The sequence below is a fragment of the Indicator indicator genome, chromosome 8 (genome assembly GCF_027791375.1).
Source record: "Indicator indicator isolate 239-I01 chromosome 8, UM_Iind_1.1, whole genome shotgun sequence".
NCBI lineage: Eukaryota > Metazoa > Chordata > Aves > Piciformes > Indicatoridae > Indicator > Indicator indicator.
This window is the reverse complement of record NC_072017.1, coordinates 23388676-23416412: the sequence shown is the minus strand read 5'-3', so window position 1 is coordinate 23416412 and position 27737 is coordinate 23388676. Positions and strand designations below refer to the sequence as shown.

The following is a 27737-nucleotide window of genomic DNA, read 5'->3' as shown; positions in this document are numbered from 1 at the left end:
GCGACTATGGCATTCTCTGACCACAGCTCCTTGGGGCATTTCCGTAATTTTGAGCTAGATTGTCTAGTTTGACCCAAGAATGTATCTACATTTAGGAAAATTTAGGATCAGATCAGTTAATCTATTGCCACAAAGCCATACAGATTGCTTCCTTTAAACCTAATGAAACCTATCTTGTTCTCGTTCATTGTTTTTTCTTAACTAAAAAGAAATGTTAAGGCAGGATTAATAGAGGTCAATCCCATCTCTCCAAAAAAGGAAAAGAAAAAAAGAAAAGAAAAGAAATCCCAGGGCCTTGGCCTGACAAACAGGTTCTCAGGACACATTCTAAAAATACAGGCCTGGTGCAAGAGGGAGACAAAACTGAGAGCCCAGAGCTTGTCTCTGGCAACACTCTGGTCTCTCCTCTTTCTGAACACCTAGGATAGAGAACCTCCATACATCACGATTGACTCTTAATAGGTAGATCAATGAAAAGACAGAAAATGAAAGATTAGCACACATGGCTCTCTAACTGTATCTTCAGGAAGAAGCAATTCCCTCAGGACAGATTCTCCTGTGCAAAGTGACATGCAATTAATGACTGGTCAGTGCTGACTCTGGTGAAACAGGGCTTGCAGGCTTTGGGTATCTGTGACTCACATTCACAGAAAAGATTGATTTTAGGGTATCTAAAACAACTTTTAAACCTTTGTCAAATACATGGAATAAAGAGTATTTTTTTAAATGTCATGACAAACGTGTTTAGGTTTGGGGGTTTTACTGGGGTTTTTTGTTGGTTTGCCTTTTTTTTTTTTTGTTGGTTGGGGGCTTTTTGCTTGTAATAGAAGCAATAAATGAAGCACTAGTTTAAAAAAAAAAAAAAACACAACAAAAAAAAATTCTTATCCAACAGGTTCTGTGCTCTAGGTGCTCAGTATGGAGTGAAAGGGAAATAAATGCTCCTTTACCCGAGGAGACCCTTCATATTTCAGGAAAGTGTTTTAACCACCAAGGCTACTGCATGCTTCACTCTTTCCTGTTGGAAGCTTTCTACTTGTTCCAAAATCCCATGTTCTTTCCCATGTACAGTGAGAGAGCTAGAAGGATATTTTAACTTAGTGGTTTGATCACTCATCACAATTTTTTTAAATAGCATGAAACCAAAATATTTCATCTATGGTTTAAAAAAAAAGTTACTTAAAAAAATAAAATTCATCTTCTGGCCTCCTTTTGATCTGTTAACTGAAACATCAGCAATATTCATATTATTACATTTATCTTAAATTACACTGCTGAAAATTTGACTTTTAATCCCAAATAGGAACAGAGGAAGGACTGACTGAGCAACCACATCAATAATTACTGCAACAGCAATCTGTACCCTTCATTCTTCACTCTGTTTGTGATGATCCCGGAGTATTGATTGGTTTTCCAGAATTATTGACACATTTCTTTTTCACCAGTTACTAATCAAATATATAGGCTGTTACTCAAAATGTAAAAATTCACTAGTATCACAATACACTTAGGATTTAAAGGACTATTTTCAAATACTGAGGGAAATCTGATCTATGAAGAGGATAAATGACCTTCTGCAGAATGAACCTGATGAGGCAGTGTTTGAATCAAGACTATAGTGCAGGCCAGATATCTGAGCATGTCAATACACACGTTGTGACTGAAGCTCGTTTGTCTGCAGGTAGCTATTCAATAGCGCAGGCTCTACCCAAAGATAAACGTTTACCTCCCCTTCACTCAACCCTACTCTTCTTCTGGAAAGCCCAAAACTTCAGTAAGGTTTTAGTAGCTTTCAGAGACACTTTAAGGCCCAGGAAGGGTTTTTCAAAAACAACAAATGTCACATTGTTTCTGGTACACAGCACTTACCTGAGCATGCATGCACTGACAAGTGAAACAAGTAAATGCTGTCCACTCAAAGTCATTCTGTTAAAAGACTGAATCCACTGATGCTCAGAGCTTCCCAGGCTAACTGATGGAAACATACCACCTTTGACAAGGGAACTGGCTGATTAATGTGGGCATCACTGTTGTCTTTGGCAAACCCAAGAGCCAAACAAGCCTCTAACAGACCATGCTTCTTTTTCATCCTGGTGCACTGGAAAAGGGCAGGCTGCCATTTGCTACATCCAAATTAACTTTTCCCTGCTCTGTGAGGGGAAACAAGGTTTCCCTACAAGATTTATTACAATTACCATTCCAAAAAGAGGGGATATTGGCAAATGCAAGAACACGAACTGGGATTCGATGCCCACCTGGTGCACTGTTCTCAGGCACGCTTGCTTCATACAGGCTATGGCTGAATAAAATCTCTTCCTCCTTTTCCTCTGTCAAGATAATGACAACAGCTGTGGCTGTTCGAGGTGAGATACCTTGATCTGAAGCCATCACTAGCAGCTGATTAGTGAAGTCTTTTGAAGTCAAGGGCTTCTGAAGAGTGATGTCTCCTGTCTTTGCATTGATCTGAAATACAGTATCTGCTACCATTAAACTATAAACAACAGCTCCATTTGATCCCAGATCCATGTCCTCTGCTCTTACAGTGGCTACTATCTCATTCACAGAAGTTTCAGCAGGTACAAAGGCCCTGATGGGATTCTGCAAAAAAACTGGATCATTGTCATTAACATCATCAACATACACCACAACACTGACAGTGGTGCTTCTTGGCAAATGGCTGCTACAGTCACTTGCCACAGCCCTAAAAGTATACTGGCACTTGGTCTCTCGGTCCAGTGCCTTTGTAGTAAGTATAGACCCTGTTACAGTGTCGATAGCAAACACTCCAAAGGTGTCGTCAATGAGGGAGTACATAACTTCACCATTCAGGCCCTCATCTTCATCAGAAGCAAGGAGGTCCAGGATGATTGAGCCTTCCTCTAGGTCTTCTCTCACAGAGATTTGATACTGGGTCTTTGCAAACAATGGGTTGTGGTCATTCTCATCCAAGACAGTCAAATAGAGCTGTGCAGTGGAGCTTCTTGAAGGATTGCCTCGGTCACGGCACTCAATTACAAGAGTGAAGTTGCTGACATCTTCTCTGTCTAAGCTACGAGTGACCCTCAGTGCTCCTGAAGTGCTATTTAGTGCAAAGTATTCTCCACCATTTCCACCTTTCAAACAGATAAAAAAATAAAATTACCACAAACAACTGTTTTTTAAAGAACCCCTTGTGATTACTGTTATAATTGCAATAACAAGATCCAATTGCTCCTACAGCTGGTGCACTCATGCGCCTTTCACGTGTTTTGTTCCTCTTACACAAATTAAAATCTGCATTTCATTTAAAACAGTGGGTGGCAATGACAGTAAATACAGAATGTCATATCAATTTACAGAGTGGCTATTTTGCCAGATGCATGTCTTTCTTCCCAAAGCAGCACACCTTATAAAATCCCCTGCAACTACACTGCTGGATGAAGTGACCTCTTCCCAACCCTTCTTACAAATTCCAGAAACCTAAAAAGCATCGCTGACAATTGTAATTACTTGTACCTTGTTCTCTTGTACAAACCTGTCATTTGGAAGCAAGTAGTTATGCAAGGTCTTGATTTGGAGGGCATGGGGAGGTAAATACGAGGCAGTCGACAGAAAAGTCAGTGTTTTTAGTAACAGTGAATACACACATTACAACATGTAGAAAGACCAAGGGTAATTAAACATCACAAAACACTGTGAAATTAAAACCAAGAAAACAAAGGGATTCTTAACCATTTCTTCAAAGATAAAAGTGTTGGCTGCTACCACAGTAGCTATCTGCCTACATTTGATCTATTGCTGAGAGCCACAAATCAAAGTAAGCAGAGCAAACTTGTATTTGTGCAAAGATACTAAAGGAGGATTTGAACAGCTGTGAAGCTTATATTGGCATAGTGGAAACAGGGAGAGTTTAGCAGAATAAAAACCAAGTATGACATTGTTAATTGCTGGATGAAAGAAGCTCTCAAGATAGAATAAGTAAAATTAAATATTGCAGTTATTTGCAGAGATATATTTATATTCAGAACTTACATAACTGTAACAAAAAGGACAAAATTATGGTTTTGTGATTAATGCCTCCTTCTAGCATTTGTTAGTTTTGTTTTTCTTTTCTGTACTATTTCAAATGTAGAAAGCAGACTGAATGTATGCCTGGACAGTGCTTATTAATACTGACAAAAGGGTGAAAGATTTTTTTTTCCCCCCACATGAAATAAGCATGTGGATAAGATGGGAGCTAGAGAGGCCTGGTAAAATCAAGACTAGTCTAAAACTTGCATACTGCTGTTTATGTGCTTCCTGATTTATACTAACAAAAACGATGGAGTGTAACTTACCAATTATTTTGTATCTTAGAGCTCCATTACTGCCAGCATCCATATCTACAGCCTGCGTAACGTAAATGATGGAAGGCTGTTGGTTCTCTGGAATTTGGATCTCAGGGGTGGGAAGAAGAAACGTGGGAGTGTGATCATTTTCATCTAGCACTGTGCAGACAACTGTCACCATGCTTGACAGCGATAGGGCTCCACTATCTCGAACCAAAACTAAGATTAATAAAAAGAAAGCAAATTTCATACAATGTTTGTGGGTGCAACAATAGATGTTCCTTAATAACAGTAGAATAGGAGTCATTTGTGCTATGCAAAAAGCTCATGCTCCTCTGTACCTGGAAATCTTACTGCTTCCATCTAATTCAGATGGCACAAAGAAAGGTGACACTGATAGTAACACCACACTCATTCTCACTTCCCATTTTACACTCAGTTATACAGTCACACTGTTACCTTTAATACTGAAGACCTCCTGGGTTTCCCTGTCCAGTGATGCAGCTGTTACAAGCTCTCCACTGCTTGAGTTGATCCTGAATTTCTCAAAACCAGTTCCTGGTAAGATTTCATACTGAAGCAAGGAATTCAGTCCTTAAAAGCAGAATGGAAGTCTTAGTAAAACACAGCCACTCTCCTCACGTTCATGTCATATTTGTCTCTCTCTTCTGCCCCCTCTGGGAAACAGGTTATGGATGAAATTATTTTTCATGCAGTAACTGCTTCTTCACCAGCACAAGAGATCCAAATTTCAAATTTGGATCTTCAAAATCCTTGTCCAGATGCTGCTTTGTGTCTAAGTTTTCCAGCCATTCAAAGCGATCCCAACCACGTGTCTAGGGACTCAGGGCATGTCTCCAAACAAGCTGATACATCAGCATAGTGCCAAAAAGCATTAACTTAGACAGTGGAATCCATATATTTGTCTTCTGCCCTCCCTGAGCAGGTAGTTTATTTCTCAACAGGGTGTCAAGCAACGTATCAGGCTGCTGTGACAGATCTGGTTCTCCACTTAACTTGAGTGAAAGCTAATGCAAGTGTCTCTATACAGTATAACACTGAATACTATAAACATTCAAAGATAGCATCTAGTTCTTGGCATGCCCACCAGTTCTAAATATTCACAATACTGAGCAGGCAGGTCCCATCAGGGATCAAAAGGCAGCCATCTCCTGATTGTCTTGAACAGAAAAGCCAATTTGGTGGACATTCCCACAGCAAGTGTCAGGCCTTTTAGACTGCTCCACCTTGTAGCCAGTCTCTGAAATGATACTGCCTGGTTTTATGAAGTCATACAGGATTTGCAAAAGGGAAGGTTAAATAGTTTCCTTACCTACAGCTTTTCCTGAATGCAAATTTCTTGCAGTTCCTAATTAGACTTGTATGTAGTACATGGATATTAGTCTTCCTCTCTTTCTCAGGGAAACAGACTAAAACTGTGTGAGCTTTTAGAAATCTCTTTCAAATTTGCCTGTCTGAGTTGAAACTATCATGGTAATAAAATAGTTTGTTTCTTATTTCTTCTAGTTTCATACCCTCCTGAGGAAAGTATAATGTTATGCCCATCGTACTTACATTATTAAATGAAATTAGTTTAATCCTACATGAAACTTGAAGGCCTTGTCCTATTGATCCTACTTTATTTTTTTCCAAATTTTTCTAAGTTTCATTCCATCATTCTGTGTTTTTCCAACCAACAATCAGTCTTTTAGCAGCATAGGGACAGTTGGTGCACCTGGAAAACTACAGCACTCCTAGTCATATGAAAAATGCTGTTCAAACACTGCCTGCCTGTTCTCTTCTGCTGCAGTTGAAGCAGGACAATCTGCACTGGAGTTGGCGGAGAAACACCAGTGCAAGAAAAAACAGAGCCTACAGGGTTTTTACCATCTGTGATATCTTTTGTTTGCCTTTGAATAGCTTTGCTATATAGTTGACAATGCTACTGAAATTTAAGAGAACTATTACTGCAACTGTATTTGCACCTAAACTAAGTCAAGGGACGGATCTACTCATACAGCAGAAAAAAAATTTACAGAAATCCCTCTAGCATTCCAGAAGAAAGAAAAGTGATCAGAGCAGGGAGGACAATCAAAGAGAATGCGTTGAAAGTTTAAGGTTACCAACATGCACTATCTGATCTGCCCCCACATTAGATAACTTTCAATCTCATTTAAAAAAAGACACTCACAGCTCTGACTGCATTTTTTTTTACCCTTAATCACCAATATGTTACAGATGGAAAAAACAGAAGCATGATGCTGCAGGGCTGATATTAACTATTAGATATTGGTTCTCTTACAACTGAACTGCTGCAACCCAGTGCCTGGCAGATTTCACAACAGACATTATTTACAAACAGTGTCCAAAATCCAACAGCCAACCAACTTGACTATTCACACACTGTTGAACTTAATACTTTTAAAGTACATAGATAGAAAGGACACTTGAATTACATTTATTTACCAAGTACTTACTGCCTTCTTTCTCATATTCGTTTGCTAGGAGCATATACCTAGCAGTAAGAGAAAGCTGCACACTCTGCCTAAGAAAGGAGCGTGAGGACTCTACACATTCACATAACATATCATAACAGTTGACATGTTTGCACTTAATCCAAGCTGTTAGTTAATTATTCAGTACTGCTAGACACACTTTGGGGGCTGAAATTACAAACTGAAATGAGAAACAAACTATTCTTCCTGTGCATTATGAGCTGGAAGAGGAGCTAAGCCCCTTGGCAAGGATTCCTTTCTCTTCAGTCCAAATGGCAGGGTGGATGCATTGTGCCTCAGCTGCAGCCAAGGAAAAGCTTCAACCCCTTTTCCCACTCCTCAACCATGCACAGGTAGTCCCTGTGCTCTCACGGCTTCCCACAAGCAGCAGCTTTGACATTACACTGAATAAATCTAGTGCCAACATCAGTGAAGAAGAAATGGGAACAAATATCCACCCTGCTCCAAATCTAGGCTCAAGTCCCTTATTTATAATGCTAGTGTTGTTCTGACCATGTTAATCCATGAATATGAGCACAACAAAATGTCTAGTGAATGTTAGCAAACTCTGTCTCTAAGTCAGTAGCCTCTGTTAACCTGAGATTTTTCTAAGGCTCCAGACAGAAGTACTGAACCATAGAGGTGTGCACCAGCTTAAAATCAGACCTTGACAAATGCTAGTTCAGTTCAGAGTTTCTGCAAAGACATCTCAAGACAAACACCTGAGCTATTTTAAATATGCTGTGGGTATCTTTTCTTTCCAATGCATTTTGCCCCAGCATTTACCTATATTATACACATCTTTATGCTGGCATTTACTTGTGTTGTACTGTTAGATGTTGGCCTTGGGACAGGTGGAGAGTTCCCAAAAGGTAAAGGACTTCAAGAAAGCAAGGGAACATAAAGTTGCAGCAAGTGCAACTATCATAATGAGCAGGAGGGGGCTGGCCCAACTGGGTGTTTCATGGTTACAAGCAAAAATTTTAGTGATTTCCAAAAAGACCTTTTTAGAAGAAAGCTTAAAGCTTGGGTGAAACACAAAAAGGTAATAGTTGCTTTCTTCCCTCCTCCCTTTACAGCAAGTAAAGTAGAAAGACAAAGAAAAGGTTGATGATGTCTGATACTGTCAGCAAAAATTATTCCTCCCTGTGGTCAATCAGGGAACATATGAAGCATCCAAAAAACCCTAAAATAAAACTATATCTGTGATGGGAGGAAAGTCCTTCACTGAGACTACGCAAGTATTACTGGGGTGTGAACTACAATACAGTGTATAAAAGCAAAGCAAAAAAAATTGATGTAAAAAATAAAGAACATCACAAGAAGAGTAATCTAATTCAAAAATATTGTCCCCAAAGCAGAAGTAAGTAGCATTATATTTATATGACTCCTAGATAAACCCTATTTTCAAAAAATTATGAGCACCACTTCAGTATTTGTTTGGAGCAATACTTACTGTTACAATCACATGACATAGGGCTAAATCAGGAAAAGATGAGAAAAAAAAACAATAGAAGGATGGTGGTTACTGGAAAATGTACTTTATAACAAAGCAGGAAAGAACCATCCAGCCACAACAGTGCTCCAGCCCAAAGTGTCTGCACAGGCAGGCGCACACCATGCCACCCAGTACACTTGGAATGCCCTTCCTCTTCACTCTGCCAAGCCACTCCTGCTCCCTCCCCCTCACAGCTCCCAAAATTTCCCTTCTGCTATATTTCCCACAAGGCAGGCAATAAATAAATAAATAACAGATGGCAAAAGGAGGGAGAGGAATTCAAGCAAATTTCCACTTCGTGTCTCTATTGCAAAATTTTAACTCTAAATAGTGCCTTTTATTTTTTAATAGTGTGATCTACAAAAGCAAGAAAATAGTAGGAAGAGCTACATACGGAGGTAGAAAAGGGGCTATCATCCTTCCCCTAATATCTAAGTACATACTTGTGGGGAAATGTTTCTTCTACATAGCACCTCTGAGCTCACATCAGCCTTCTGTAACCAGCACAATAAAATGACAAATCTTACTGAATACAGAAAATTATTTTGCTAGGAAGATCTATTGCTTTATCTATTTTTTGGATACCATAACCTTAAGTAATTCCAAAGATGTGCAGAAGATGAATCCACAGTAAAAAGAAAGTCTTTCAGAGCTGAGATAATTTTTGGGCCAATTACAGCAGTACTGTGGTATTTAATTCTCTTTCCACATTTTCTCTTTACTGCAGACCATAAACTCTGTGTAATTGTTTCATGTTACACCAATTGTATGCACTGTGCAGGTAGTATTACTTAAGAGAAGATTCTCTCTAACACACAGACTACCTGTAAGATATGCATTTTAGATATTTCAGAAAAGCAAGCAGATGAAGAACTGGAGGGAAGTTTTCCTTGCTTAGCAAAGACTCTCTCGTGGTTAGTCCTTACCTGTGATTCAAAAAGCATAAGAACCACCCCTTCTTACTCATCCACTCTGCCTATGTTTGAAAAGCAATCCTAACATTCTTATGTATGCAAAAACTAGCTGGAAAACCTTGGTTGACAGTGCCCCTCTCTGGTCAGAAAAGATCAGTGCATATGTGACTGGTTCTGCTGCAAAACCAGGAACCCTGCCTATTGAACTGATTCAAAACTATTCAAGATGCTCTGACTGAGAGGAACAAAATGTTCAAGTACCTAACTTTGACTGAGTTGAATCAGAGCATGCTGTCTTCACGTGGAAGCTACAGTACACTGAGCAACTCAGTATCATGCAAGTATCAGCCAGAGCTGAAGTGTGCAGGCCAGAATACCTCCAAGCCCTGAATAATGGTAGACATGTTTTGAAACTAAAAATTCAAACATTGCCTCGGGAAAAGGACAATAGCTCCAGAGCACATAGCAAGATTTGATCCTGTGGTGGGATGGCTCATACAACTGGAGTTCTGCAATGATGGCTAAGAACTCTACAGAAGGGACAGGCAAGGAAAGAGGTGGAGGTGTTGCCCTGTATGTTAGGGAGTGTTACAAACGTCTAGCATGTAATGATAGCCACAACAGGGTTGACTGTTTATGGGTAAGAACCAGAGGGGAGGCCAGCAAGACAGATATTATGTATATATGTAGGGTATGTATGTAGGATGTGTATAGGCCACCCACCAGGATGAAAAGGCAGACAAAATATTCTATAAACAGATGCAAGAAGTATCACCATCATTTCCCCTTGTTCTAATGGGAAACTTCAGTTTACAAAATGCCTATTGGAAATACAATATAGCAGAAAGGAAGCACTCCAGGAGGTTCCTGGAGTGTGTGGAAGATAACTTCCTGACATAGACAGTGAGGGAAGCAAAGAGGGAAGGCACCCTTCTGGACCTGCTCTTTGTAAACAGTGTGCCAGAGCGGCTAAGAGGGCAAACAGCATCTTGGGCTTATCAGAAATAGAAATTGCATGGCGACTAGGACTAGAGAGGTGATAGAGACAAGTAGATATGATGCTTAGGGATCTTGTTGAGCAGTGGACTTGGTAGTTAAGTTAATGGTCAGACTTGATGATCTTAAAGGTCTCTTCCAGCTTCAATGACTCTATGAATCTACTCCAGTCCACAATGAAATGAATGAAAACAGGACTCAAAATACCTGCATCTCTGTCCACAGCTTCCACCTTTATGACAAACTCCCCTGGTCCTCGATTTTCATGAACCGCAGTCTTGTAAAGTTGTTTCAGAAATATTGGGGTCTCATCATTAACATCAAGAACAATGATGGTTAGAACCTGTGTGGCAGAGAGAGCTGGGCTGCCATCATCAAGAGCCATAACTGTCAAACTGAAGCACCCTTGAGTCTCACGGTCAAGAAGCTGTGCTGTAGTTAAGAGTCCTATTATAAAAACAAAGAAGGTATTAAAAAAAGTATTCTGGTCCAGGTTAGGATCCCAGTTGTTCCAGCACTCACAGCTTCAATGTAGCATCACTATGTATGCTGTGCCACTGCTGCAAAGCTTCCAGACTTCAATCATCTGGAATCAGCCATTACCTGTGATTGTCTGCAGAGTCTACCTGGCCCAGAAATATACGTTTTGACATCAGAGGAAATTCAGGTTCATGGAATATTCAACTGAAGCTCAGATAATAATTTTTATTTAATTTTGGGCCTTTTTTTTTTTTAACTTAAATATTTGTTTTCTTTCACATGTAAGTTATATACCTGAATAGCACAGAGCAGAATAGCATAGCACAGCATAGTTATCTGGTTGGAAGATACTCTACAAATCAGTCGTATCACATAATGGATTCAAAATCAGAATAAGAACTAGAAAATATTGCAACTGCTAGGGCGAGATTTGCATTTGTGTGCAGATGATATAACAGCTACAGAGTTCATTCAAGAGCCAGAGAATTTCTGAGGGCTGAAGAAATACCAAAAAACAGAAGTTACAGTACCTGTGATTTTATCCAATACAAATACTTTGTTTTCATTGCCTGAAAGAATGTGATATGTGACTTGTCCATTTCTTCCCTCATCAGGATCCTTTGCAATTATGTGGTGTACGAGGAAGCCCACCTCCACATCCTCCATGACATAGGAAAGAGGCAAAGATGTAAAACTGGGACTGTTGTCATTGATATCTAAAATAACAATTTTCACAGCCAGGGAATCAAGCCTGCGATTAGTCAGGTTTATTGCCTGGTCTGCTGCAGACACTGTAAGGATCACAGAGGGAGTAGTCTCCCTGTCCAGTGGAAAAGCTGTAGTCAATGTGCCATGTGAAGGGTGAATAAGAAATGGATTTTCACTCATGTTACTCAGGGAATACTGTATTTTGCTGTTCAGAAAACTGCCATCTCCGTCTTTTGCATCAAATGTGTACACCAGAGTGCCAACAGGTACATTTTCCTCTATACCAATCACTACAAAGTCATCTTGAAAATATGGAGAATGATCGTTCTCATCCTCTACATCAATACTTAGGAAGACAGTGTTATTCTGTGGAGGAGTATCATTATAATCCTTTATAATAACTTGCAGAAGGAAGTGGGTAGCTGTTTCATAGTCAAGCTCCTTGGAAAGAAAAAGGTTTCCTGTCAAGCTGTCTATTTCAAAATGAACATCATTATCTTTAGTGATACTGAAATGCAGTTTCCTGTTAGTTGTTGGATGATTATCAGGCCACTTCAGAGAATTAAACATTTGTGCAGGTTTAAAATTTTCAGGTACCACAAAATGCTGAACACCTTGAGAGAAGACAGATGTTGTGTTGGGTAGTGCAATTACCTGCAACAAAAGCACAAAGAATGCAGTATTTTCCCATTTTTATTATGAATAATGTAATAAAAACGGTCTTCCTTAATTTAGAGTTTAATAATTTATTATATTTGTGACTGTGTTTACTCAAAATATGGCTCAAAGCTAGAAAAACTCAACATCCTCTTAAGAGCTCAAGTGGTCATTGTCCAGTCATTCCACAACAGATAGCTGGGGTTTGTTTTGAGAGTTATTGTTACATGGTTTCATTCATTGATGCAGCATTCCAAGTTAATGCTTTGAAATGAAAGAATCTCTTCAACTATGAGAATTGCATTTGCCTTGTTTTGACGGAAGCATTTTCCCCTGAGCTATTCACAATTAACTGTCTTTTAGGTGACATGAAAATATCAGCTGTGGTGATGTTCAGTCTCTGATAAAGGAGCACACAGGCAGGCTGGACAAAGTAACCTCACCACAGCTCGATGAATACCAGGTGGCTGGTTGTGGAAAGAGCACATGCTGGGCTGCACATTTGGAAAGAGCACACTAGTATAAACCAACAAAAATGAAGGTATCTTTATACTGGGTTACAGAGAGAATTTAGAAAATAAAGTAACAGAGGGGAGAAAAAAAAATTAAATAAAAATTACTTCCCCAATTTCAGTGCCTCCTGCTATCTGCTTTTCATTCTGCCTACCTGGATTATTTCCCTTCTCTTTTCCAATGTTCACAATGACCTCCTGCTAAAACACAAACATACTTGTAAAACAGCCCAGAACACTGTTGTGTGTTTTTAACAAATCAAAACAACTCTGCCCTCTCTTTTCTTCTCTCAACAGAATTAATGGATAAAGTAAATTACTGTGGGATAAGGTTTTTATATTTTGTAACTTCTTCCTTTCTCTGTTCATTTCCCTAGCTTCTCCCAAAATTATTTTTCAAGAAAATTAAGTATCTGACATAAGTGTTAAACGCATACAACATAAACAAGTACCTCAATGTAAACAGCAGCATGTCCGTGAAGTGAAGGCATCCCCTGGTCCCTGGCTGTGACCATCATTCTGTACTCTGATCTCTCAGTATGTGATAGAGGTTGGGTTGTTCTTAACTCCCCACTGACAGCATCAATCTGGAAGTATCCTATATCCCCTTCTATAGGAAAAAAATGGATGAATTACTGCAGATCTCTCCAGCTTGCCTCCATAGTACTGAACATCATAATTAACAGTAAGAAAGAGCAGGACCCAAAGAAAAGGGAATCTGCTGCATTCACCTAGATCTCTGGTTCTTTTGGTTCAATTCTTCCTTCACAGAGTACCTAATTATTATAAACCACTTTGAATTTTGAAAGATACAGAGAGAAGTTCCATGGAGTACTGAAGCAACTGCTTTAGTCACACCAGTGGTGCCTGATCAGGAAAGCAGCAGGACTGGTACTCCTACTTCCAAAACAAGTTGGCAAGCAGAGCCAGAGACCATGTCTTGGTCTCTGAAGTGGCATGAAGGGTCAAGCAAGGTCATGGAGGGTGAACAGCTGGCTCATGTCCTTTGCAGACTCTGGGTTCGCAGAGAGCCCTAAGATTCCATAGCTGCAGTGATGCTGCCTATCCTGCCTGTGCTCTGAAACAGAAGCTAACTGGGGGAAGATAAAACCTTACAGTAAACTGTTGCAGGACAACATGTGAATATTGGAAATTACACTTATATCCTTCATCAAGGATTGGCCACATGCTAATAACAAGCAAGTTGTAATTAAAATTACTACTTGCAACTACATTGTAATATGTATTTTTCTAGACTTATAAATAAAAAGTCTACCATAGAGGAGTAAATAGCTCTTTGTGACTTTCAATCATAGAATCAATTAGGTTGTTAGAGGTCCTCAAATTCACAAACACCAGCTGTAGACCTAACACTACCAGGTCTTACCCTTAAACCCTGTCCCAAAATGCCATGCCTACATGTCTTTTAAATATCTCCAGGGACAGTAACTCAGCCAGTTCTGTGGGTAACCTGTTCCAATGGTTGACAACCTTTTTATTGAAGAAATGTTTCCCATCTAAACTTCCCTTGCACAACTTGAGGCTGCTTCCTCTTCTTCTACTGCATGTTACGTGGGAAAGAGACTGACCTCCCACCTGCCCCATTTTCATGGAACGTAATACAACTTATTCTCAAATTTTTAATAATATTGGGAAAGTATCTATTACTTGGTACACCTTATCAAAAAGTGAGACAAATCAGATTTGCCTTAACTACTTCTCTCTTAGAATACTATACAAGCAACTTTTTGCTATGTGAATTTTTAATAAGGTGTGCAAGTGGGCTAAACAAAGTCATGCAGAATAACAGCTGCCATTCTAATAAGCAATTGTGGTAAAAGTAAATTCAATGCAGATGCAGCACACATAAAGAACTCTATTTCTATAGGCACCTAAGTGAGCATGAAGCTGTTTACGCTCTCCAAATCAGCCCATGTAAATTAGTCAGCTGCACATACAGATGTTCAGTTTTGTTTTCAATCACCTCACTGACAACTGTAAAATATTTGCACCTGTAGAATTTGGAAAAAAAAAAAAAGAAAATAAAAACCACTGAGCAGGCTAGCTAAGAAACAGGGTTTCCACAATCAACAAATAAGAGTTTCATTCAATATTGTTCTTATGTTTTTGACTGACTATAGGTTTCTAGTGCTCCATGAGTCCCTTCTGGGTTGACTCTTGCAGTGTGGAACAAAACAAGGAAATTGCCTACAGAAGGAAACAATACATAGAGGTAACTGTATTGAATGAGACGGTCCTACACTCTCCATTGTTCATAACAGTTTCACAATACTAATGATGCTGTGTTACTGTTCTCACACACAGCTTTTGGTTTATTTTCCTGGTTTAGGTCCCTGCAGTATGTCTGTATTCACAGATACGCTGGTTTGTTCCATATAAAGTTTCATAACACAAAATCCCAGATAAAAAAAGGCAGAGGAGATATGACAAACAGAACACAACATAAATTGCGTGCATATATTTATAACACTTTGCTAAAACTGACATAAAATAACTGATAGGGAGAAACTAACAAGAAAAAAAAAAAACCCACCCTGTAAAGAGAAGTGCACAGAAACTATTCCCTTCATTTTTCTACCAAATTTGAGCTAGGGACCAAAGTGAATAAAAAATACTTTTAATCAGAGAACAAAATCATTGCAAGTAAATAACTACTATCTAAGCATGAGGCTATGAGAATCCACCCTTGTTTCAGCAGTGATGAGGACAGTCAGTACCTCTTAATAGCATAAAGACCAATACTTATTTTCCATTTCAAGCATCAGAACAGATAGCTATGCTCAACTGAAACAGAGGTGAGTCCACAGAGGTTTTGAAGGATTAAAGTTTGTTTGATAGGAGAAAAAAAATGTCAGAATTTGTATTTTTTTTAATAAATTAAAAGAGAACTGGTCAGAAAAGAAACTACCAAAAAAGTTATTCCTTAACACACAAAGCAATAGCTTATGATGCATTATAAATACAGACTACTTCTAGTTATAAATGCTATTCTATAATCTGCTGACAGTCACAAAGGCGGCCAGCTAATTCACTTCACAATTGCCAGCATCACTGAGGAGTGGTACACACAGCTGGGATTTACCTTGCTCTGAATGAGGTTACTCTTTGATAACACAAAAGTGGAGGTATGGCCATATGATCATGAGTTTCCATACACATGAATGTTTAAGGATGATATGCTTGCATTTTCTGGGAAGAGTCAGAGGCATTTTGGGAAAAAAAAAAATCTCCTCTGAAGGTTAAAATTCAGCTGCTGTGTAAACCTCATAATTCTTTTACAGATTCTTCCTTATGTAATTTACTGGCATTTGCCATTAGCCTTCCTGCATAGAGTAATCTATTGCTGCTACCTTGGCATTTATTCATGGTCTCAAGAATATTAACAATTACTCAGTAACTCCTAACAGTTGACACTGATACTGGTAGCTCTTAATCTTGTGGCTGTGCCTCAGCTGTTGAAAAGAGCGCTGGTCTGCATGCAGTCGTCCAATTAACCTGATGTCTTTGTGTTTAACGAATTTGGCTGTAAATCAAATCATATTGCTTCTTCATATTTGAGTCTTGAACAATGTCCCAGAACTAGAAAATTCTATGTTAAATATAAATCAGGCAAGAACTTCACCATGAAACAGAAGACCAGATGTTAAAGACTGTGAGCCAACTAACAGCAACAACAAAAATTAGTATCAGAGAAGCTCAGCTGTTTCTGGATTTGTTTATCAGGAAAAATATCTGGTTCCAAGGCTAGGAGGGCTCTGATTTTTTTAAGTCTGTTTTTATCCTTTTGTTCTTTCTAGAGACAGCACTTGCAAAACAGTTGCATTTGGTGTGCTAGTCACTTTTGCAGTTTGAGTTCTTACTCCCCTCTGAGGCTCTACAGGGAAGCCAGTAAGAAAATTCAATGTGCTGTTCGAAAGAAGAGAATATAGTTACATAAACAGACAGACAGAGACCCCTGAAGAACATGTTCCTTACTGCCTGGCCATCACCCTTCAAACTAAGGGTTGTATACACAATTTCTTGGTTGTATGCCCATAAATACATTCCTGTTCTTAAGGGGGGGTGGGGGGCATTTCATGCAAAATATTATTATCCACCATGCAGGAGTCTACAATTCTCTCCATTTCATTTTGGAAGAGACAGTCACTTTTATCCAAATTAAGAGAATTAATAGTGTGACTATAAACTTATAAAATAAGCCTACTTATTATCTATATATACTTCAACTGTAACATTTCCAACAGAGTTTTAAAATTTCTCTTTTTTAAAGCATCTCTTGGTGGAAGAGAGGCACGTTAGTCATCTGGCCCTTGTGAGTTTGGATCTTAAAGTCCTATTATTCCACAGAAGTCAGAAGGGTACAGTCAGACACAGTATAGCACAACCCACGGAAATCTTTTGGTAATTTCAGCCTCAGCAAAAGAGGCTACAGTGAGAAGTAATGTAGCTTTGCAGTATTTCATTCATTACTCAGCAGTGACAAACAACTGTAGTAAGTTTAAACTAACCAAGCCCACATTTGAACTCTGCCTTTACAGCAAAGAACATCTGAGGAAATGCACCATGTGGATGGAAACACTGAAAATGTTTTCTCGCTCTGATAAAACTGTCGGCTCTGTGTGTAAATTACCAAGGCTTAAAAGGTATTAATTTGTTAGTAGAATAGAGCAAATATTAGAAGAAATAGTTCTATTCTTGGCACATCTTGCTGTTTTGAACCAATAGTGAAGCACAGCAGAGGCACTATTTTCTGTTTTCTCCCTGGTTAAAAATGGAGTTCTGTTTTGCATAAAAGTGTAGCAAGTGGTATGTGCCAAACCCAGAGACAGCATCTATGTCTCTTACCACTATTAATGCCCCAGTTCCACTCATGATCTAATTTATGACTGCCCTGTTACTGATTGCACTGCAAACCAAACCAGAATGAACCACTATACATAGGAAGAAAGAAGTGTTTTCAAGCAGTCACACTGTATCAGGCTACCATAGTGCTAAACAAAGGGTGAAACACAAACTAAATCTTGAAGCCTCATTGTTTGCCCAGATTATCTGATGATCCTTCTAATCACTGTCTCAGACTGTCATGAACCATTCTTGTAGCAGGAAAACTTTCAAGTGGTCTTAAGAAAAGGGAGACCATCTTTCCCTTGCTAAACAACTGACTGAAACTAAATTGTACAATACAAGACCACAGTCCTGATCTTTTCTGAGTACTGTTTAAACATTCTGTCAAGCCACACAGCAACCAAACCCTTGGGAAGAAGCAGCAGAGAAAGGGAGGAGAGGCAACTGCTTACATTCCCTTCAATACTTTGTAAGATGTATTGGTTCCTATTTACATACAGACATCTTTATTCTAACAGACACAATGTTCTTTATTTATACATGGCAGAATTCAGTTTTTTCAATGTATCTTTTCTTATGAATAGCACTTTAAATTCTTACCTGATTCTATCAAATATAGCACGACACCATTGTTTCCAGAATCAAAGTCTTTTGCAAAGAGGGTGGTAATAAGTGTCCCTGAGGGCTGCCCTTCCAAAACCTGTCATCAAGAAGTTTAGAAATAATTTGCAAATATACAGGGATAACAGCAAGTCTTAAATTCCTTGCCATGACACAAGAGTTTAGCTGTTGCTCTGATTTCCATTTCAGTAATATTTAAAATCAGTGCAAAATGCATTTCAGGAAATGGTTAAATAATACAGTTCTAGCAATCGCAATCCTTAGTTATGGTCTGCATAGGCTGCTGATTCAGAAATCTTTAGTTCAGCAGATACACAGGTCAGAAATTAAGAGATTCTACTGCATGCACCAATAAAATTATACCTGCATGTATATCTTTTACATCGAACCATGTATACGGTGGAGAAGTGTTACCATGTGATAAATGCTGAAATTCCCAAGTATGCCTGAGTTCCACTTAAGAACAGGTGACGTTTCTGTTTCAGTGCTGTACAGTCAGTATTTCGCAGGAGAGGGGGTTTGGGCTCCTGCCACAGGGTGGTGCTCAGAGCACGCAATGCGCCCACCAGCAGCACTCACCTTGAGGCGCAGCTCCTGCTCAGGCCCCGCCTGCGGGAAGCGTGGCTGGTTGTCATTGAGGTCCCTCACCACGACGTACACTGCTGCGGTGGCGTTGAGGCGCGGGGAGCCGTGGTCGGTCACTAGCACGGTCAGCTGATGATGGCTTTGTTTTTCACGGTCTAGTGCAACCCAGTTTATGATTTCACCTGATGGACAATGAAAATGAAGGAGAAACAGAGTTAGACATTTACTATATGTCAGCACTCAGCTTACTACATGCAGCTACACTTAACTGGACATGTAACAATGAGATCTGTTTTCTGATACACCTTACTACTGACATTAAAATCTCCATTTTCCAATCTCTGTTCCATGGAAACATTGTCAAGCACAGTTTGCACTTACAGTTTAGCACCTTACTGCATCCTTTACTGTACAAGGGATGCCCCAGAGCAAAGGACTAAAACAGTATGAATCAACATTCTGTCCTTTCAAAGGTAACAATCTGTCCTTTTCTCCACCACACTTCAGGAGAGATGATACATGAATACAGCACCTTTACTGCTCACAAGCTGCCTTTATTGTCTCCCTGCTTTAGGAAACTCATAACATCTGTACATTGTTCAGGAAGCCTTATGTCTCCTACACATTCTGGTAATAATTCCAGTGAATAAATTTGATCCAATCTTCTCTCCATCAGCTCAACCGTACACAATGTAGCTGTAGATTTGTGGTTGACCAAAGTCCTTCTTGACTATTTCCTAGTATTCTCTTTGCCTTTAAACTTCCATAAATGTACTCAACAGGAACTGGCTTTGTTACAGAGAAGTTCTAGGAGAGTCTATTCACTCCCCATGAGGACAAGCCATCTGAGAACAGGAATTTTAAACATCAGATCTTTGCTAATTACAGATCACTTTGCTAAACCAGATTATTTACAGTGCCTGTGCTCCTTACAGGATTCCATTCTACTGTGCAGTGAAAATTTCCAGTAAATGTGATTTCTGTGGTATCATGTACAGTATTTCTTCAGTTTTGGTGTAACAGAAGTTTTCACAAATTTTGAATCACTGTAACTACCAAATGTCATAGTTACTTTTACAGTTACTTATGGCTGATCTGTACTTTTCAACTGTATTTGATCACAGGCAATTAAGTTCCTCATATGAGCTACTAAAGCTATAATTTAAAACTCATTTTAAATTTGTTACAGTCAAACATTGAAACTTACAACCAAGTGACTAGAATGAAGTCCTAAGGGTTAGTTCATTCTGCATGGACATGTATTAGATTTATTTCATTCCCCAAACTGTGAAGCTCTGAGTTGGAATATTCATGTATCAGCTCATGAGATTTGCAAAAGTTCTTGAAAGCTTTACACTTTACTTCCATTCTCTTAGGGAAGGATGCTTTCCAAAAGCAGTATTAGGCATATTACAAATTAAAAAATACTACCTGTGTTGGAATTCATCTTGAAATACTTTCCATCAGATAAGAGGAAATAGGAAAGTTGCCCATTTCTTCCTGAGTCTTTGTCAACTGCTGTAATAGTGCCAATCACACCCCTTGGGAGTGGATTTTCTTCCACTTCAAAGAAGTAGCTCTCATGCCTAAAGATGGGAGAATTATCATTTTCATCCAGGACATTAACTATCACTGCTGTACTTGCATTTTGTCTGAGGTTTTCGTCCTTAGAGGTGGTGACCAGGGCTCTAAAACTTACTATCTGTGCATATTCATAGTTCAAAGGTTTCCGAAGATAAATCCAACCAGTATCAGAGCTGATTCCAAATGCGACAGAGTCTGTGCTAGGTTCTAAGGAATATGTCAGCTTAGAGGTAACACTGTGTGGTTCGAGTGAGTGGGCTTGCACCTGAAGGATTCGGGTACCTGGAGAGGTAGCTTCACTGATTTCTATTTGATACATCAAGTTTTGAAAAACCAAAGTAGGGGCTGTCTTCTGCTCTTCAATAATCACTGTCAACACCAGCAAAGAAGTCAGAGGAGAACTTCCACAGTCTTCAGCTACTATGTGTAGAGTATATTCCTGCTGCTTATCTGCAAACACTGTCCTGGTGAGGTTTACCACTCCAAGGCTTGGATCAATGCTAAATGCATTTGACTGCATGCTTGCAATACTGTATTTGAGTGCCCCATTTAGGCCACTGTCTTTGTCTTCTGCATGAGCAATGTAGACAGCAGTGCCAGGAGGCTGGGTATGTGAAATAGTTACCTTGTCAGATTTGGTAAGAAACATTGGAGGATTGTCATTAACATCTATCACAGATATGTTGACCTGGGTACTACTGTAGACAGGCGGGTTACCCAACTGTGACTGAACGGTGAGCACCACAACAGACTGAGTTTCATGGTCAAGCTGTTTTTTGGTGTGGATGATACCAACCCGAGGGTCAATAGAGAATTTTCCATGTGGATCACCAGAGGAAATTCTGTAAGAAACCACTTCTAAAGAATCTAGAAATGGAGATTAAAAAAAAAAGTAAAAACAAACATACAAAACATAAACAAAAGTAGTAACATGAAAGTTGGTAAGAACATCTGTGAAGAATGAATATTGTTAAATTCATCAGAATAAAACGTAAACTACATAGATGTTTTACTTTCTTGGGCTTTTTATGCTTCCTTCTTCCTGTCCATGGAGCCCTTCAGTAAAAAAAAAAAAAACAAAACAAAACAAAAAAAAACCCACCAAAACCAAAAAACACACAGGCTTGATCTGACTGTATACAGTTCGTCCACCATTTATGCACTGTTCAATTTTCATCTCTCCAGTATGGTAAAACTCTATAGAGAAAATAGCATGAGACCTTTTGGATTTCCCTGATCTAAAATATAGAAAAAAACACTCCTATAAATTAGTTTTACAGAAGTAATTTCATTATGTGCAGGCATTCACTATAGGAAGGAATGAAACAGATGGCAGTTCTCTGAAAGAATTTACCATTCATGGATGACCATTGCTATAGCCCTTATACGTCAGATATTACCTAAAGCAAAAGCTATCCAAAAGTTCAGACCTATTACCAAGGCCACTCCACAGGTGCTGCCTTAACCTGAGGACAGTCGTAAATGCACTGTCCTTCCAAGAAGAAGAAAACGGGAGGACCAGACTAATTAAACTTAACACAAAACTTATGCCTTTACCACCTTACACACACAGATCCATCATAAGCCATCACATGGCTCCCACTACTTTGCACAGGAACTGGATATATGCATCTGTCTGTCTCTCTCTCTCTCTCTCTCTATATATATATAACCATACATCCAGAGAAGTTACTGATGCCCCTTCCTTGGAAGTGTTCAAAGCCAGATGGGCATCTCCCTCTAACAATGATTTTTAAAAAGCCAAACCAACAAATGAATCAAATGAATTTTCATAAAGTCCCATAAACCTTCATCTGGACTTCAAAAGTTAATCCAAGAAAATATTTGGGGGTTTGATTTTGTTTGTTTGAGGTTCAGAGCGGGGTGCTTTGGGGTTTTTTTGGCAGCAACCCTTCATATAAATTTTCTGAAACTTCTGAACACTGTCTGCTTGTAAGTGTTGCTCTGAATCTGTCTTTCATGGCTAAAGCTTTAACATAAGACACACCACTGCATACTCTTCTTTACAATTTCACAATGTGCTTCCCAGCAATCCATCTGGAATAAAATAGAGGCAGTTGTTAATCCCCATGGACCACCAAGGAGAGTACCACAAATGTCCATCTATTTTAGAGAGCATGCCAATACAGCAATGATTATACTAGCTGCTGTAAACATCATAGCAAATTCACTTTAATGCTTGACAGATTGAATAAATAATACAAAAGTATTAAAAAACCTATAATTATTATCTGCAGATAACTCCAGTTAATGGTCAAAACAAAACCACAGTGAAATCTTTGACTGTGCAACTTACTTGGTGGCTCTCTGGCCTTTACAGTGCCAACTGGGCTGTCTTCAGGTACATCTTCAGGAACAGAAAAAGCATACCAAGATCTCTCAAACATGGCAGGGGCTGAAGCATTCTGAAGGATGTTTACTGTGATGGTTGCATTGGTGGCGGAGGGAAGGCCACCCCCATCCCGAGCAGAAACAGTCAGGAAGACCACAGAATGAACCAGGTGACCAAGAGCTGAGATCAGGTAAATAATTCCTGTAAGTATACAGAAAAGTGTCCAAATAAAAAAGCCACATAAACATGGTTGAAACCCCAAAGTACAAACTTTAAGAGTAATGGACTTTTCATAAAGTATCCGGGAAAGCAAGCATCTGCTGCCTGATCACAAATTCCTGGTAGAATATCTGTTAATTGTAAATTCTAAGGTTTGTTGAGTTTGTAAGATCCTACCAATTATGTTTTATATAATTGTATGAAACAAATAATTTTTTGGAAAAAAAAATTGCAACAATCTATCCAGAAATACAGCTCTTTGGATGTGCCTTCCTCAAGATAAATACATTTTCATCATCTTAAGTAAGATTAGATGTCTCAATACATTCTCTTCTGACTTCTAAAATAAATCTTTGATAATACCAGATAACTATGCCCAATTTTAAAATACTCTCTGTATTACTACAGAAACCCATATTTAACAACTATTACCCAAGAGAGTAGTAAGGACAGAAAGAATGAATATGGCAAGAGACTGAGCCCTCTTAAACTCCAGAAAAGGCTTTTATGAACATCAAAGAAAGCTTTTAGTGAAGACTTCAGTCTCAGCCATGAGAATTAGATCCACACCATAGCTCTCTATAGGACATTCATGAAGGTTCACAACAATTACCCCAAACTGCTACTTGTTAACTGCTTTAAGAGAGTCATTTCAGTGTTCTTTGTAAGCATATTAGAGACTTATAAATTAAGATATAAATCCACAAATAAATCGTTAGTCTTTAGAGTAGTCTGGAATGTTTTTTCTAAGTTAAGTGAACATGAATACTGAAAATTTTAGGGAAGCACACTAAATCGTAAAGCAATATAGCCGATTACAGTATGTTTGTTACTTCGTAAGTTGTATAACTAAATTATAGCCTGAAGCACACTAAGATCAGGTGCTTTCAGCCAGGCAAAAAGTGGAATAAGGCATCACAGACTCACAGAATCATTTTGGTTAGAAAAGACCTCCAAGATCATTGAGTCCAACTCTACCAAATCTGGTGCTAATCCATGTCCCTCAGCACCACATCTATGCATCCTCCCCTGGGGCAACTTCATGCTGTTTCCTTTTATCCTCTCACTTGTAATTAGGGAAAAGAGACCAACACCCACCTCACTAAAACCTCCTTTCAGAGAGTATTATAATACCCCTTTGCCTTACCTTTTAAAAAATCTTCTCTATCATTGGGCAGAAGGAATAACACTTTCACTTATTCTGAGGTGACAAAAATCACTCAATATTCTAAGACCCTTTGGTGGGCACAGATTTTGCAACACATGGAGAGCTATTTGTAAAGTAAAGTTTTCAACACAAACATGAAGACAAGAGGTGACAAAATGCAACAACATTCTTCTTGGCTATGACTGAGTTTAACTAAACATAAACTAAATGCTAAAACTGAAGTGAGCAAAGTAGTAATGTTGTAGTAAACTCAAGAGATTTAACTAATAGTGACAAAACTCTACATACTGACAAATATTTAAGACAGCATCCGTGCTTTTTGTAGAAGCTGGTAAAGAGACAATACCTCTAGCAGCTCAGTAAAACCACACCTTTAAACATTGAGCTACCTTTGTAATTTTCTGGCTCTCAGGACAGGTTTAAGTAGGGATGATGTTTGGCATTCAAGTCAGACATCTAGGGGTACTATTTGTCACACAGGGTAAAAAAATTACATTTAACTCAAAGTGCCTTATGAGAATCAGTGCACGATTCAACTACAATGTATACTGTCAAAATACAGTGCAAAGCCACAACACTAATTTGCTACAATGCATTTTAAAGCAGAATAATGGAAAATACATAAAACCCTTACAAATATTCGAGTGTGCACGTGGTATAGTAGCCAATTATACTTTCAGGACATTATAATAACAAACTGTGTCTTGACATGCTTAAAATGCATTTGAAGGGTATTCAGGACCAAGAAAGAGTGCCTTCCACTAACAAAGGACACGTTCCAATGTGACAAACCACAGTAAAAACTCATATACAGATGGATTCTGAATTCTTTACTGATCCAACTTTGGGCATTTCCTGAGGTAATCTGAGCAGCTGTAATTCAAAGGGGGAAAAAAAACGTAGCTTTAACCCTTTTTTTCCAGAGGTTAAAAGCACAAACACAGATTTTAAACACTGCTGCTGTCAAATAAAAGGAAAGCAATCAAACAGACTGCATTTTTCTAAGTTGACCAATTGCATATTTTTCTATTGACTAGGCCAAAAATATTTTGGTCACGTTTCAGATATTTCAAGGTGTATGTGAAATTTTTGTACCCCAGTTTAACCTTTAATTATATACATTCTGTTTCATTCAGCATTTGTAGGATGGGACATTAGCTTTATAGCTAATATATAATCTATACAGACGCTTCAGACATCTCTACCATGTTGGTGAACATGCCATACTAGGCTCTAAACTGCACCATATGACAGGAAAGAAGCTCTAGAAGCAAGCAGCAATCTGGGATCCCCCTTTTATGGGCTTAGATAAATACACTGAACTGTGACTACAGCAGACAGCCATCAAAAGCAGCTGCCATCATACCTCAGAGCAGGCTGGCTAGGTGAATTTGATCTGAAGCACGTGGCAGGAGATCCCCCAGTACTACAAGGCAAAGGCAGAAACATCAGGCTAACTGTAAGAAGTGTGCAGTTGGAACAAGCTATGTAAGTCCCACATTCAGCATGGCCAATTCAGCAGAGGTATGCCTGTCTAAATAACACACTGAAGACTAGTCACAGTTTTCCTTTCCTTCCTGTTCTCTAATTAAGACAGTAGCTTATTGTTACTACCATGGTCATTTGCAGCCTGCAGTTTGTGCCTTCAGAGAGCAATTAGGTTACTGTTGTACAGAATATATGCTTCCATTATGAAAAGCAATTTCTAGAAACACTTCACCATGGAAAAGGAACAGTGAGATGGCTTTTACTGAGACCAAAGCTCCCAGCAGAGGACCACTGTGCTGGTTTGGGGCCAGACAGATCCTCTCTTGCCCTGAAAGGGACAAAAGAATGAGACTCACACAAACGGATTGGAGAGTGATGGAAAGTTTAAATGGAAAAGCAATTGGTGAAGCTACAAAAAAAACTACAAACTACAAAGCATAGTGACAAAGAGTATCCCAAAGCATACAGAACCCGTTACATAATTCCCAAAGCTTCCCAATCCTTCCCTTCTTCCCACCTGAGAGTAAACCCAAACCCCCCAGGGCTCTTTCTTCCCCCTCCCGCTGCTAGGCAAGTCTCAGGCTGGCCAGGTCTGAGACTGTCCCCCCCTCCATTCTCCTCCTGGCATTAGGCCTAGACAGGCCTAAGAGGCCTTGAGGATACTCCCCCGGCATTACCCGATAAGAGAGGACATCTCCCATGGGAGCAGAGAGGGAAGAAAGAGGAAGAGAATGACTTTGCAGATGGCCTTATAGGGTGCAGGACTTATGGGTAGAAATACGTCGTTTCCTGTGTCCACCCCTGTGGGTGGGCACCCAGGACACCAGAGGTGTATCTCATGCGGCAGTGGCAGGGGGCACCCAGCCTAAACTGCCACAACCACACAGACTAGCATGGTTCTGCTTTAAGAAGTCACTGCATGAAAAACGTCACCTTCCTTCTTGCAGCTTGGCTCCTCATATATATATGAACAATCTTTTCTGCTGGCTTTAATAGCATTTAATTCCCATTATTAATGATTTATTGGTTCTATTACTGCAATGCATTGAATATTTTACCTCTGGTTATTCTCCCCTCTGCAGAACAGTGAGCTGAAACCCATTTTGCTTCACAGGTGAACAGTCACATACACAGCAGAGGAAGCATTAATATCCAGCCTCAATCACACCTTGGCAATTTCATTTTCTTGACAAGACCAGCATGGCTCTCACGACTACATATTCCAACCTTTATAACTCAAAACCATGACTCCAAGACTGCCTATCATGATTTGCATGCACATTTTAGACAGAATCTGCAATGCTGGTTGCATAACAGCAACTGCCACCACAGGCTTGAGCTTGGGAACAGTTCTGGACTGGTGCAGGTTAGTTCAGCACAGCCACAGGGTGTGTTACAGGTGTTTTGTTGCACAACTATCTGTGCTTAGTTGCCACTTAGTGGCCACAGCAGTTAAAACTGCTCTGAAGAACCAATATATGGTAAGAGCTAGCATTAATGAAGGATGAAATCACGACTGACCTGCTTCATCCTTTCATGCTCACTAAACGTGTGATGGCACTAACTTCTGAAGTTCTTGTTTTCCACTTGATCCCAGTGATGATCATGGTCACACAGAATATGCAAACACATTAGTGACAGAGAATGCCACCTGCCATTCTCTCTCAATAGCCTAATTTCTCATGGGCTTGATCTTGCTGCTCTTACATTTATGGAGATGTACTCTGTTCCACAGGTAGATTAGCTGCTATATGATGCTTCTCAAGAGTTAAAGGCAAGTGATAGGCCCACATACAATGGTTCTTTTAAAACATATTTTTTCTCCATGAGCCTGTATTTAGTCCTAACATTACAACAGCACAGATCACCAAATCAAAGCACATCTTGTATGGGAGAATAATGCTAACATCCCAATAGGATTTCCACACATTACTCTAAGGTGACCACTTGGAAAACATATCTGCTTTTCCACAGGGTCCTTATGAAAGCAAAACAAAAAAAAAACCCAGCTCATATTTACAGTCATTCACAGAGAAACAAAACATTTTCCACACTTCCCACTGCAGAGGCAAAGATATAAATCAGAATGTGCTAACTTCTATGACAGACTTTGGATTGCTTTGAAATGTGTACTCATTTAAATAGCTTCTGATATTTTCTCATGGTTGATGAAATGAAAAAGCAAATTTAGAGCATGGCAAGAGGAATAAAATCACCAACTATCAACAGTGCTCTCTAAGACCACAAAACTGAACACCCTAACAACTTTAAATTATGGCTGTATTT

At 39.2% G+C, this 27737-nt stretch overlaps 1 protein-coding gene across 1 annotated transcript in view; it reads right to left on the bottom strand.

The window, feature by feature from the left end:
- DCHS2 (dachsous cadherin-related 2) overlaps positions 1-27737 on the bottom strand; it is a 98065-nt gene that overhangs the window by 18062 nt on the left and 52266 nt on the right. The window contains exons 4-13 of the mRNA XM_054382945.1: positions 22541-22777; positions 20071-21090; positions 18634-18821; positions 18034-18133; positions 13020-13177; positions 11221-12052; positions 10418-10657; positions 4767-4901; positions 4317-4526; positions 2256-3113 (exon numbers count right to left, since the gene is read on the bottom strand). Of these exons, the coding sequence (XP_054238920.1) occupies positions 2256-3113; positions 4317-4526; positions 4767-4901; positions 10418-10657; positions 11221-12052; positions 13020-13177; positions 18034-18133; positions 18634-18821; positions 20071-21090; positions 22541-22777 (3978 nt within the window). The remainder of the gene's footprint in view (positions 1-2255; positions 3114-4316; positions 4527-4766; positions 4902-10417; positions 10658-11220; positions 12053-13019; positions 13178-18033; positions 18134-18633; positions 18822-20070; positions 21091-22540; positions 22778-27737) is intronic.